Source organism: Rhinolophus sinicus, linkage group LG07 (genome assembly GCF_036562045.2).
Source record: "Rhinolophus sinicus isolate RSC01 linkage group LG07, ASM3656204v1, whole genome shotgun sequence".
In the NCBI taxonomy this organism is placed as follows: domain Eukaryota; kingdom Metazoa; phylum Chordata; class Mammalia; order Chiroptera; family Rhinolophidae; genus Rhinolophus; species Rhinolophus sinicus.
Window position 1 is genome coordinate 40185432 of NC_133757.1, and position 15126 is coordinate 40200557.

Below are 15126 nucleotides of genomic sequence, written 5' to 3' on the forward strand. Positions count from 1 at the left end.
AAAACTAGTATCTAGAGTGAACGTAAGATCTTTAATTAGCATCACCATTTTAGTCACAAAGACAGCTGATCCACAGTGAGACTGAAAAATACCTGCCATTTAGTGATTTACACTTCAGTTAAAAAAAAAAAAAAAAAGGAGAGGGGATTAGCAGGTATTGACTTTCCTTAATACTTATTTTTTGAGCAAAAAACCAAATATTTAAATTTCAAAAAAGTTTATTTGGTTTTGAAACAGCTGTGGCTTATCATTCACCGTCCTGAAGCACTGTTATGATACCTGTGTGTTCAAAAGAGCCTCAATAACCGTCATTCATTCCTCAGCCAAGTCTAAATTCCTCAAGTTAAAATTCAAAGTCTTCTAATACCAGTCACAGCTACACTTGGCCTTCCTCCATTCCTTTCTCATCTATTCTAACGAACAAACTCTGTGCAGGGGCTGGCAAGAGCCTCTCATTTTTCTATTTCTTTGTTTTGCCCACACTATTTCATGTACCTGGAAGTTTACTTCCTACTTTCTCCAACAGACAAATCCTTACTGTTTTAAAGTACAGTGTTTCTTTGAATCCTTTTCCAAAATTAGAAACGACCATTCTACAGTCAGGACCCCTGTCCTAATTTATTGGTAGTTCTTTTGGGGAACCTAAAGCTTTTTACCTGGTATTTTAGTTATTTGTGAGCATTATCATTTCACTCGGTCTGCTTCTGAGGACAGGGTTACTAGTTTAAGGGGTATTTAAATCTCGGAGAGAAGGTAATTCAGTACCATGTCCGTGAAAGGTGCTTCATAAAAATGACTGAGTGAATGAATGGAGTGAATAAAATGGATTTTTGATCTAGTCTTTGAAAAATGTTTTAGTTGGTTAAAAATTCCTTTCCTTGTTATCCTTTTTGTTTGAGACTAGACTCATTTTATACTTCAGAAGCACTATTAAAATAACCTGTCTTTCCTTCTGGAAAAATAAAATTCTCAATAGATAAGTGACTTGTAAATGAGAATTAGACTAAAGAATATGACTCCATCTTTTTAGTTCTCAGAATAAGAGAAATATCAGATTCCTTGCTCTAAATAAGATTTTTCTCCTCTTTTTAATTCAGAATACTATAAGCTTAAAAAAAGAGTGACTGTCAATATTGTGTTTTACAAGGTAGCAGTGAACTGGCATATTCCTTTCCCTAAAATTAGAGCAATGCGTTTTCTAATACAAAATAAGGATTCTTACCGGTTCCCCAACAGCTAGAAATTTACAATTAATATACAGTGTCACTTAGAATGGATTCTGGGCCAAAATGCAATTCACTTGCATACGACAGCATGGACCTCCACCTGAAAAATGCTTGACAAAGGCAGTTCTTGGGGCTCAAGGGAGGCTGCCTCAAGAAAGGCAGCCAATGCAGTTGGACAAGAGAGAACGAGAGAGGGATGCTGAGTTGCCATAGTAACATTATGGGAGGGAAATAAAATTACATGGGGTAATTTTTTTCCAATTCCCCCGATTTTTAAAGCACTAACATAATGGACAAATATTCCCTTGGGCAGAATTCTGAAGCAACACAAACTGGCTAGGCCAGATCTCATATTTCATTTCAGTGACAGCAATCTTATTAGGAAGGTGGGGAGCTGCACTTTTCTGGCTGGGAAAAAATGCTCTCTTGTGTTAGCTTAACAGCAAACCATTGCACACTCGAAGGTCAAAAAGACTTTCTTTCAGGTTTTTTTTTTTTTTTTTTTTTTTTTCTGAAAAGCATGGGCAGGGCTCTCCAGGAAGGTATCACAGTCAGGAATACTGAATTCACAATATGTTCTTAGCAGGTTGAATTTGCTCAAAGCCCATACTGAAATGACACAAATTCATGACTTGAGAAATACTTTCAAAAGAGACATATTTAGATTTGTATCCTCCAGGTTCCTTCCTTTTCTTTCTCCTAATTAAAAAACTCACTCTAAAGAAGGAAGAGGAAATCAAGCAGAGAGAACTCCGTGGATATGTACTTTTTTCTTTCTTTATCCCTCCTTCTTCTACCTCCATGCCCCCTGCACCCCACAGCCTCACAATCTTAGCTGTAGAGGGCGCAGCTCACTGGCCCAGGTGGGAATCAAACCGGTGACCTTGGTGTTAGGAGCACAGCGCTCCAACCACCTGAGCCACCGGGCCAGCCCTGTATTTTTTTCTATATTATGGATGTAAAACGGGATGTGATCATTAATTAAAAACTGAAAACAAAACAACAACAACAACAAAATATGGTGCTCTGGAGAGGAGAGCTATGACAATAGCCAGAGATAAAGGGCATCGATTACAGTCCAGTAGCTACTCTCATGTCTGGATTTTCACTAAAAATCTGACTGTATTCTCATTTTGTGCATGTTATACAACTGTAGATTTGGCCTAAGAGGAAGTGAAATAACATTTTTGGAAACCCCTCTATTGTCACTGGTGTTTTATGTTGTGATCTTAATTGAATCTCTACTACAACTTATGAGAATGGCACCAGAAATTCCATTTATAGTTGAGAAAGCTGTTTCAGAGGATTAACGTACCTACTTGAGGTCACATGAAAGTACATGCTTGGAATTAGAATGTCACCTCAGGCTTGCCTCGGTCATTGGGGTTGAATTCCTTCTACTGTACCAAGCAATTGCCTTTTAAGATCAAGAATTCATTTCTGTCATTTATATATAAAGAAGAGAGATATCCCTTTCTCATTCTTTTCCTTGTTATCCTGCTGTACATTCTATGTTTAATATTAAACAAAAATAAGGTAAAATCCTTCTGTTGTTCTCTTGGCTTGGAAACCTACAGCTTTCTCTCTGAGGCTAAAAATAAACACTTATTTTGTTGTCTCTTTTTGTTGTCTCTTTTGCTGTCACTTATTTTGCTATTTGTTGTCTTTATTTCTACTGTCCTTTGTGTGTTTTGGTCCCTCATTTCTTGTCTTCTTTTGGATTGAGTATTATTTAGTATTCTAATCATTGAATGATTGATTATATATATATTATTGGCTATCTCCTACTTTGGCTTTTTAACGAAATCCCTTTTTAGTCGTCGCCCTAGGGATTACAGTATGTATCCTTAAGTTATAACAGTCTAAACAATATTTTATTATTCATTATATTATTAAATGGTAATATTATCATTATATATTGAAACAATACACTGCTTCATGTATGAGAATTCTGCAATATTATATAATTCCATTTACTATTAATTTCATCTTTTGTGCTATATCATATATTTTACTTCCACATATATTATAACCTAATAGACTGATAGGTTTATTTAAACAATTGACTTTGAAAGAATTTAAGAAAATAAAAATTGTCCTTAATTTGCTTACTTATTATTTCTAGCTCTTCTCTCCTTTATTGAGATCCAAATATCCATCTGGTATCATTTTCCTTCAGATTGAAGACTTCATTCGTTATTTATTTTAGTGCATGTCTGGTGGTTAACAAGTTCTCTCAACTTTTGCTTATCTGAAACTGTCTTTATTTCGAATTTATTATAGAAGTATATTTTTACTGGATATAAATTCTAGATTGACATATTTTTCATTCAGCACTTTAAGGATGTTCCATTGACTTCAGGCCGTCAGTGTTTCTGATCAGAAGTCAGATTACATTCTAATCATTGGTTTTCCATTAATAATGTACCTTTTTCTCTGGCTGCTTAAAAATCTTTTTCTCTATCTTTGATTTTCAGAAGTTTCAGTATGATTTTCTTTGTATTTATCCTCCTTGGAGTGTGCTAAGTTTCCTGGATCTGGAAGTTGTAGCTTATGGCTTTGGAAGTAAATACATACATACATACATACATACATACATACATACATACATATATATATATATATATATATATATATAATTTCTACTTCATCTTCTTTCTCTTCTGCCTCTTGGATGTGTTTGTATCTCCATTGTATGTATTTAATTAGCTTGCTATTATTACACAGGTTGTTGACATGGTGTTCATTTGATTTTTAATCTTTTTGCTTTCTGTGCTTAAGTTTGGATGATTTCTGTGACTTGTCTTGAAGTTCACCAATTCTTTCTTTGTATTCAACCTGATTTTTATCCTATTCAATGAATTTTTAAAATTTCAGATACTGTATTTTTCAGTTCTAGGATTTCTGATTCTTTTTAAAAGATCAGATATTTCTCCTGAAATTCTTCTTTTCTTTACTTGCTATGTCTGTCTTTTCCTTCAGATTATTTTACATATTTATCATATTTATTTTAAAGTCTGCTAATTCCAATATCTCAGTCAGCGGTGAGTCCCTTTCTGTTACCTAACTTCTTTTTTTTTTTTGAGTTAAGTCACATCTTGTTTCCTTTATGTACAGTAATTTTTAAATTAAGTATTGAATATTGTGAACGATATATTAGAGAGACTCTAGAACTTGTAGGAGCTTGGTTTTAGGCTTTTAATGGTAGATCTCTTTCAGTTTGTTCTTGTTCCTAGAATAATTCCTTTAGTCCTGGGGCATAGTCTTCACTCCTAAGATGCAGTACTTCTGGAGGTTCAATAAAAAACCGAGGACATTTACCAAGCCTCTCTGACATGGCAATTCTGTCTCCCTTAGAGCAGGTAGTTGCTGAACTTTCTTAGCAGTTTTTAATATTATAGCTACTATTTCCCTCTGGCCTCCTTGGAGTTTCACCCTGCATATGTATAGTTTAGGAGTCAGCCAAGAATCTGTGGGGAGTTTACATGTTGATTTTACCACTACCCTTGGTGGTTCTCTCCTTTCAGTGATTTCTCCCCCAAATATCCAGCCACACTTACAGCCCCAGACTTGATTCTCTGTCCTCAAGACAATAAAACTGTGAAATCTGACAAAAATTATATAACAGTATGCTGTGCTGACTGCCGAGTGTCTGCCATATAAATATAGATTTCATCCTATGTTACTTAGTTCTTCCAAGAGTTGATTTTACTCCAATGTTTGCCTGCTTTTGATTGCTTTTCAGTGCCTCCAAACAAGTTTCTAAAAAATATTTTTCTGGAGTTTAGATTTTTATCAGCAGGACATTTAATTCAAAACAAGCTACTTCATCATTACTTGAAGCCAGAACTCTCACACATTTCAGTAAAAACATTAATATGTAGCCTCTACACATCATTCCATCAGAGTTTGTGTTTGTTTCTATCATACTCCTTCTATGATATTCCTTCTATGATATTCCTATGTTCTATGTTCTATATTCCATATTCTATGATATTCCTTTTTATCATATTCCTTCTATGAAATGCTAAGGAAATTCTTGAACTTTGAGTAGGTAGAAACAGAATAACTTACTATAAAATATAATTTTAAATATATAAAGGGACTTTCTATATAGTTCTTCTAAGATGTTAGACGGAAAAATCAATTAAAATTAAGGTTCACAATGAAAAAAAAACCATTAATGACTTTATTTATTGTATTTTTCCTTCGGGGAAGAAGGATAATTAAGCTGCTTATAGTTGATAACTATAGAGTACGCATGTGTCTAATGAATGTAGAGTTATTTAAAAGAAATAGGATGTGAGCGTTACCAACCTATATAAAAGGAAATAAGGAGAAAAAGCAGATACTTTCTGAGCACCAGTGTTTTGATCCACATAGCACTTAAGAAAAATAACTGTCCTGAGCAGCTTTTGTAGATTCTTCAAGAGAACAAGGCTTAACTGGCATATGAAATTTACTCAACATTTAATTAGATCTCTAATTTGGTAAAGGAAATGAGGTTTCCTATACGGTATAAAGTCATTGGAGGTGTGGTAGGGAAGTGGGGAGGGACAGAGACAGAGAAAGAGAGAAAAAAAGTGCTCCCGTCATGTTCTCAGAACTCTTGGCAACTCTCAAAAACTTTCTTTCCTTCAAAGAGATTTTCATGTTTGGAAAGCTAAGGGAATTTCATGATCACTGTACATTAAAAAAACAAAACAAAAAACTAAGACTATTTCTTTTTGGAGCAGATTCACAGAGAAAACAAGGTGCAAGTTCCCTTGACCACCTTGGAATCTAAATAAATGCTTTCAGTTAACTTTTAATATTTTTGAATCAAAAATTAAAAATGAATGTTTTTTTAAATGACACAAAAATATTTTCAAATTAGTCTTGACTAATGTAGAACCCCAGAGTCTTCTGCACTATTTCAGATGCTCTTGTCAAGATGTCTACATTAGCACTGTGAGGAGGAACATTGTATTAGAATTTTCCCTTTGATAGAGACTATTTTATGAGTATGAAATATTTAATATATTCTTCAAGGATTTATTTTTAACCAAGGCAGTCATACTTCTGGAAACATAATAGAAAGCAACAGTCAATACCAATATTTCCTTTTCCTTCACATTTAACCTGAGAAATATAACCAGCTGCATTTCTGGGAAAGAATAACCTAATATTTAAAGGACATCCAAGTGTCTCCTGAAACCTTCCCAGAATAGTAAGAATTTAACAATTAACAGATTTGAGGTACTCTGAAAACCCTTTATCTACTTTTGCACAAATATCTCTTCATTCTTATAGATCAATTGGATGCCATTAACTTCAGGGAGAAAAATTACATTACCACAGATCCAGCATAAAGTCAAATAAAGACTTTTTGGCAATGTAACATTAAGAAGTGTATCTTATTTCTATATAGTCAGTAAACACTTATTAAATATCTAGTATGTGGCAGAAAGTGTGCTAAGTGCTATGAATACTAAGATAAATGTGTGCATCTCAGTGTCAAGGTGTAGCTTCGGACGTAAGCTCATGGGACTATATGAGGTGTGGGTGATGGCACATACTAGGAAGGCTGGAAGTTGGCAGAGGCAAGGCTAGAGCAGCACTCTGGCAATCAGAGTACTGCGATTACTGACTCCACCTGGAATTTCAGCATCTTCTCTGAAGCACTAGATAGAAGCCAGCTGCCTTTATTATTGGATGGAGAAGAGTCAGCGAATAATGATGGAGAGCTCAGAAGATGCCACAAATTCTGAAATGGTTCTGAATTTAGGTTCATATTGAGCCTCTGATTAGGCTGTGAATTGATGCAAAGGAAAATGAAAATGACAAGAGACCATGCATTGCAAAGTACCTTCCTTCAATAAGTATACAAATACATATGCCAGCTTTGCAGAGAGCAAGAGTTAAATGGAAAGAAATAATAGACTACCACAAGTAGCCATTCTTAGCAAAGCATTTAGTCTATAAAGACACAAATAAAGCCCTTTAAGACATTGTTGAGTAAATAGATTTCAGAAATCATTTTAAAATTAGGATGCTGCATATACACCAGATTGAAAAATTTGCCTATATATTTTCTACCTCAGCACATTTGCCACCATTATTGCAAGTATGTACATAAGCTGTATACTTACTACTGTCAATTCTGCAGCATAGTAAGATAACCAGGCAGTTGATATCGGCTAGCATGTGGGACAGGGGAAATAGGAAAAGCTTTCTCCAAATGAGCAAAATAGAAACAGAACCATAAGGCTTTGTCATTCATCAGGTCCTAGCTAAACTCCTTCAAGGATGCACATAGAATCATCCTTCGTGCTCTAGCTTTATTAAGATATAATTGACATAGTTAACACATTCTTCACCTCACATAAATTTTGTTGTTGCTATGGTGAGAACATTGACGCTCTACTCTCATAGCAACTTTCGAGTATAAAATATTGCCGACTCTAGTTACCAGGATGGACCTTAGATCCCTGAACTTATGCATCTTATAACTGATAGTCTGTATTCTCTGACCAACATCTTCCCATTTCCCCCACCTGTCAGCCACTGGCAACCACTGTTCTACTCTGTTTCAATGAGTTTTATGTTTTCAGAGTCCAGATATAAGTGATATCATAGTATTTGTCTTTCTGTCTGACTTATTTAGGATAATGCTCTCCACTTAGCATGAGGTCCATCAATGTTGTTGCAAATGTCATGCTTGCTTTTATTTTTATGGCTGAATAATATTCTCTCCCTCTCTCATATATATATATATATTCAAGTCAACTTCGAAAAGTAATGCATAGATGACATCTCTTAAAATGTGTACATTTTTTTGGCACCCCGGTATATGTGTGTGTGTGTGTGTGTGTGTATCACTCTTTTTATCTATTCATTGGTTGATGGACACTTAGTTGTTTTCATGTCTTGGCTGTGAACAATGCTGCAATGAACACGGGAGTGTAGATATCTCTTCAAGACAGTGATTTCATTTCTCCTTTGAATAGATACCCAGAAGAGGTATTGCTAGCCTTTATTGAAATGTTTCAAAACATCTTTTGAAAACACAGTTTAAATGCTGTAGTAAAACTTTATCAACTAATCAATAAAGAGATATATAATGATTTTTTTTGCATAAAACGAGTAGGTGCTTTTTCTTTAATATTTCTTCTTAAAAACTCCAACTCCTGTTCTCCAACTTCTTTGTCCAGGCTCCTCCCCGGCTGAGCCCATAATTCTCCAGAGTTGGGGGCGGGTGGTGTCATCAACCCAATTTATTAAGTCATCAGTGAGTCTCTCTTCTCTTTCTGGGACTCCGATGGTGGATAGATTATTTGCATTTAATGGTGTCCCACAAGTACTGTATGTTCCTTATTCTTTTTCCTTTTGTTTCTCTGACTGGATAATTTCAAATGCTCTTTCTTCTGTTTATTCCAGGCTGCTACTGAGGCTCTCTATTAAATTCTGCAGTTCAGTCATTTATTCTTTACCTCCAAAATGTATGTTTGGTTGTCTTTTTTATGTTTTCTATCTCTTTGTTGAACTTTCCACTTAATTCTTGTATTTTTCCCCTGATTTCATTAAATATTCTATCTGTGTTTTCTTGTAACTCTCTGAGTATCCTTAGGACAATTATTTCAAATCTTTTCTTTGGCAAGCCCGGTAGCTTCATTTCTTTGGGTTCAGTTACTGGAAGTTTACTGCATTCCTTTTGGTGATGTCATATTTCCCTGATTCTGCATAATCCCTTGTAGAGATGTCTGTGCATTTAAAAAACAAGTCACCTCCTCCAGACTGTATAGGTTGACTTTGGTATAGAAAGCCCTACACCTGCAGGTGGGGGCGTGCTGGAGCATGCTGTAACCCTGGCTCTGCAGGTACAGGGCACCAAATGCATGGGTGTGTGGTGGTTCTGGATCTGGGTGGGTGGGTGGGCTGATACTTCATCTGCTCAGGCTTCTGGGGTCACAGCGTTGACAACTGTATGATCCTGCTGAGCCTTTGGGCTGTTGGATGGCTCAGCGGCACCTCCAGGGACTTTGGCAGGAAGTGGAGGTGCGCACACTCTCAGCTTCAGGACCAGCTACAAAGGCCTGGGCCACCTGTGGGTGCAGTGCTAACTGAAGGGGCCCTGGCTGTCAGCGTGCATTACTGTGGCTGCAAGGTCCTTCCACAGGCACACTGCAGGGAGGCTGCTGTTGGGAGTCAGGATGGGACAGGCCGGTACACAGCTGGAGGAGCTAGCTGCCGATGAGCCCAGTGGTACAGGCCAGTGACAGGAGACAGGGCCAGATCCTGGCCCATAAGCAGCTGTGGAGGCCCTGGTTACTTGAACATGCTCCTGTGGCTGTAGGATCTCCCATGGGTGTGTGCATGGCAGGGGGGGCTGGTCATGAGGTTTTGCTCGGGGGCATGCAGGAGCAGTTGGGTGGTTAAGTGTACATGTGCCGAATGGCAGAGGCCAGTGACTGCACAGAGCCAAACTCAGGCCCATACGTAGCCGTAAGGGCCTTGGGTGGTGGGTGTGCATTTCTGTAGCTGCAGATCTTTCCACAGGTGGGTGTACAGCAGTCGAGGCTAGTGATGAGGGTCAGGCCGGTGATGCTGTACGAAAGCTGGAGGGGCTAGTCCCAAGCACGTGCCCAGTGCTGGCGTCATCCACAGGGGTCTAGGCTGGTGCCTTGTACTTGTGCAGCCGCAGAGGCCAGGGCTGGCTGCTGGTGCGGATCCTGGGCTCTGGACAGGGGAGCTTGGGAGCGGAGGGAGCAGGAGGAACTCTGGTGACTGGCATCTGCAAATGGGAGTATCTATGAGGCAAAACCCAGTGAAATCTGCAGGAGGTCTGTGGCAGCTAGGCTGGCTGTTGCTTACTTCAGCGGTGGAAGCGCTGGGGTTCTCTGCAGAGCAGGTCACAGGGAACTGCAGTCACTTCTGTTGTAGTCACAGCTGATACTGGCAGCCCTGCTCTTCTTCCTTCTTCCTTCCCATCTCTACTTATCTTGGCTTTTCTAGTCTCTGCTTGGGGAGAGGGCGGGTAGGTGTGTGAAGCCTAAATGGGTCGTTTGTGCAGTGCCCTGGAGGGCTGGGGAAACAGGCTGTTCACCCTGCTTTTCCTTTTCTGGTAAGGGGAATCTTTCTAGTTGGGGAGTTCCCGTAGTTCCCTCTTGGCGCTGAGCAGTGTGTCTGGGAGATGGGAAAATGCAGGCAAAATGAAGCTGCCATCCTTCCCTTTTTGTGCAGTTATATGAGGGTGTTCTTTTTGTGTGTGTGATTGTTGTTCTAATATGTTGCTTGAGTTTTTTAGGTGGACTTCTGATCTCTCCCAAAGCCATTTTTGTTTGTGGATAGTTGTCTAATTGTTGATCTTTGTGGGGGGATGGATGCTGGGGTCTCCTACTTCGCCATTTAGTGACATCACCCCACCACATATAACCATCTTGGCTTTCACAGTAACCAATTATTCTTAGAGTTACAACATCCAGTGCCCTACCAGCTGTGAGAGCTTGTGAAGTCATCAGGAACAAATCCTTCTCTATATGGGGTGGAAAACTAAGGCTTGGGAGTGGGGGTGGGGAGCGTACTTTTCCAAGGTCACGATTTCATCACTTGCTACTCACACTTAAAGCTAGAGTTCAGGCACTAGGGAAAAATAAAATTCACTCTCATCCTGCTTTTCCAGCTGGTAGGATCTTGCTCTGACCACCATTCAAGTTTATTTCCTTAATGAAAGGGTTTTCAGGGTCTGTTTTTAAACTGAATCCTTTATTAGGTCAACAACCCACACAGGGAACAGAGCAAGGGAACAAGACATCTGAGGTGAAGTCCAGAGTTGATTTTCTATCTCTACACATGGGGGACTGGTGTTTACCAGGTCAGATTCTTGATGCAACAAGGTAGCCACAACAGTAGGAGATGGATTGGTAGATAACAATATCTATTTTCTTAAGAGCCACTGGATTGGGTCATTAACACTCGTATTTATGAAAAATGTTGTCTGTTTTGAGGCTTGTCTCTAGGGTTTTCTGACATTTTAGCTGGCTCCCCCCTTTCGCTCACATACTAAATCACTAAGTCATTTCAGCAAGAGAGAAGGGAAGGTTTGATGAAGAGAATACAAAAGAGTTTACATATTTTGGGTATGTACTCCACTTTCTTCCATATAGTCTGCCAGGAATTCAGTCTGTGCCCGACTGACATCCCATCCCCACCCCACTCTATGCAGGACAACAACAGAATGACAGGCTTTTCCCTGCTCGGCTTCTCCACGTCTTCCTCACATTCACACACTGCTCACTCAACACAGGAAAAAGTAAATCCAAGTAAAAACTGAATGAATGGTAAAAGGGAGTCTCCATCTTGTTTAAAATAAGACAGCCTTTGAGAACAGGGAGGCCAAGTGGCACAGAAACCAAGTAGCACACTGAATTTGCCTATTATTGCATATCTCTGATACTTTTATCAAGAAGAGTTTTCTATGTTTTCATCCTGGCTCTCCCCTGTGACACTATACACCCCATAAAGATGGGGCCTCAATTTCTTACGTACCATTTTCTCCTCTTATTGTATCAAATACAGCAAGTATCTGATAAAGGATTCAAAATGCCTGACATGTTATTTTGCTATTTTGGTAATTGATGACTATCGAGAGAGAGAGAGAGAAATATGGTAATTTCTAATCCACACACACATGAAAACCCCAGTTGGATATGTAGATATATCTCTTCAAGTTTCTCTGTCCTGCTCGGCTGCAGTATCCCTCCCTTCTCTTCACAAAGATTCTCCCTATTTACAAATGATCCTTTACCTCTCTTTGATAATCAAGTGGCATACTCAATGCATCTCTCTTCTATTCTTTACAATCTCTTTAAATGGCCCATACTTAGCAGAAGACTTCTGACATTTAAGGCAATGGTTTCAGCATTCTTTACATATTGATAACTGCTTCTGATTAAATGAAAAAGTCAGTTCAATAATATAGAATTACCACATGATCCAGCAATTCAAAATCAGTTCCGTGAGATCTCTCGATTCACTTCCCCAGACAGACAGACCTTTAGAGGCCAACATTTACTTTCTTCACTCCTCCTTACTAGAAAGCTTATTCTTTTAAGGTACATACCGTGTTTCCCCCAAAATAAGACCTAGCCAAACCATCAGCTCTAATGCATCTTTTGGAGCAAAAATTAATATAAGACCTGGTATTATATTATATTATTATATTATATTATATTATATAAAATTGGGTCTTATGTTATATTAAAATAAGACTGGGTATTATATTATATTATATTACATTACATTACATTGTATAATATAAGACCGGGTCTTATATTAGTTTTTGCTCGAAAAGACGCATTAGAGCTGATGGTCTGGCTAGGTCTTATTTTTGGGGAAACACGGTACATGTTTTTCAGGGTCAGTAGTCATCAGGAAAAAGAAGTCTGGGTTTTCTGCCAAATACCTATGGCTGGGCTGCCTTAGGGCTTGAATACAGGAGACGAACCACCATCAGCTTCATGAGGGCAAGGAAAGTGTCTTGTCCTGCTCTATCACCCAGCTATGTCTGGCCCACAGGAGGCACTCAATAATCATTTACTGATTGAGGGAATAAATGTAGTCAGTAATAAATGAAATAGTCAATCAAGGAACTACAGGAATTAAGTTCAGGTCACCAGGCCAGTTATAGAAACATGGAGATCAGGATTCTTGAAGGAGGAAGCACAGAATGATAGGAGGTACAATTATAACACAGGGAAAACTATCCAAAACCCTTAGATGGGTGGCTGCTTATGGCTAGCCTACCTTTTTACTAGCCTCGCTCTTGATCATACATTGCAACAAACACAAGAAAATCCCGTGCTTAGAACTTGAATGATAATTGGAGCTGTGAGTCACACTAGAATTGGCTGAGACTGATTTCTGGCCAACTTTATACTGGCAGTTTACAAATATTAGTTTGTTCTTGCAACTGTGCTGCATGGTAGCCACTTATTTATTTTCAGAGAGAGATATTACATGCAGAAGATGAAACAGCCTACCGAGTCTACTAGCTAATCTTAGAATTTGGGATTCAAGCTTGATTCTAAGTCTGTTCTCTCCCTGCCTCACAGTGCGTCACATCAAATAAGCAACATGCCAAACACCTCGCTAGATAGTTGTTTTTTTTTTTTTTAATTGTGGTAAAAAACAATATAATATACAAAATTTACTCTCCTAACAATTTTTACGTATACAGGTCAGTAGTGTTAACTATATTTAAATTGGTGTATAACTTCTCTAGGACTTTTTCTTCATGCAAACCTGAAACTCTATACCCACGGAACAACAGCTCCCCATTTTCTTGTCTGCCAAGCAACCATCATTCTACTTTCAATTCTTTTGGGTATACACCCAGAAGTGAATTGCTGGACCATATGATAATTCTATTTTTGGTTTTTTGAGATACCTCCATACTGTTTTCCATACTAAACTGCACCATTTTGCATTCCCACCAGCAGTGCACAAGGCAGACAGATTTCTTTTAGTATCAAGCTGATCGAACAGATCAGCCTGCAGTGTCAAGTAGTGATTAAATTCTTGAATATTAACTAAACTAAAACCCTAGGTCTTTGGCCTGAGCTTTTATAATTAAACCCATGCACTATTTAAACATGTATTAAAGATTTATAAATATGGATCACCATCCCTTTTTAAGAAGAATAAACTCAGCAGTCGTTTTCCAAGAGACTATAACAAATTAAACAAAAATAAAGCCAGTGTTGAGCCAGCGCAAAGATGTTAAAAAAAACAAACAAAAAACAAAACTATTCCTACTTCCTGAAAATAAATATAACCATGTACATAAATTGCACTTACCCGCGTTTTGGCATCGATTTTAGCTCCTCGATCAAGCAGTAGTTTTACCATGTTGGCATTTCCTCTTTTTGATGCAACATGTAAAGGAGTGATGTCATTCTGTGGAAGAAGAGGGAAAGAAAAGGTACAATTTCTGTACTTCAATTCAACTAAAACATTGCTTCCTAAACAGCCCCCGACTTGTCTTCATTGTTCTTCTTCTTCTTCTTCTTTTTTTAAACCTCTATTGTGAACAGTAGTACGCTTTAAATATTTCAGGCAGTCATTGCCTTTGGAAGGAGAGCTCCCCAAAAGCATGGACTTTAAGAGAGACACTTCGTGGGGGTAGAGTCCAAGTTTATTTATTTCAGTTACTTGAGATGCTTGATGGATGAGACTTTTTTTTTTTTGCTGTAAAATCCTGCACCTTTAAATCAATGTGTTTTTCTATAAATTTATGCGATACAACTTGGCTAATGAGTGGCTGACTAAGAAACAGCTGATTAGGTCAGCCTAGACTGAGTTAAAGCCATCTCATGTCACTCAGAGCCTTCTGAACTGGGTTCATTTGAGCACAAGATGTCAAAGAGAGACAAAGGGAACTCCAACTGGGAAATCTGTCAGTACTGTACATAAGTCATAGGATTCCCCATGTACGTTGGGCTAAAATGTGTTCACAGGCATTTGTTAGCAATCTCACAGAAAACTATGTTTATTTTTTTCTACATATTTTTTAAACTACTGTGGAGGAACAGCGATAATGTTAGGACAATCTGAAATTCCAATCATGATCTTCTCGATACCACAGTTGTTCCATGTATCTTTACAAGGTGCTACGACTGCTTCCAGACTTCCAAGGAAATACATGCATATAGTGAAAAACATCTCTATTTCGGTTCCTTATTCCTATGTAGCAGCAGTGTGGGTTTAAGGGTTGTTGTTCACAAAAGTCTATTATATGATACATAACCTAGGCTCAAAAGGGGTGCTATTTTTGTTGTTTGATAGCAGATACAATATAACAGTTAGCCGGTATTTATCATTTCCTGTGTGTTAGGCCCTGTGCTAGACTCTTTATCTCATT

At 38.1% G+C, this 15126-nt stretch overlaps 1 protein-coding gene across 31 annotated transcripts in view; it reads right to left on the minus strand.

Annotated features, from left to right (window-relative positions):
• The window catches only part of ANK3 (ankyrin 3), a 591144-nt gene that overhangs the window by 152689 nt on the left and 423329 nt on the right, over positions 1–15126 (minus strand). For all 31 annotated transcript variants that reach the window (XM_074339473.1, XM_074339469.1, XM_074339468.1 and 28 more), the window contains one exon: positions 14064–14162. In XM_074339473.1, the coding sequence (XP_074195574.1) occupies positions 14064–14162 (99 nt within the window). The remainder of the gene's footprint in view (positions 1–14063; positions 14163–15126) is intronic.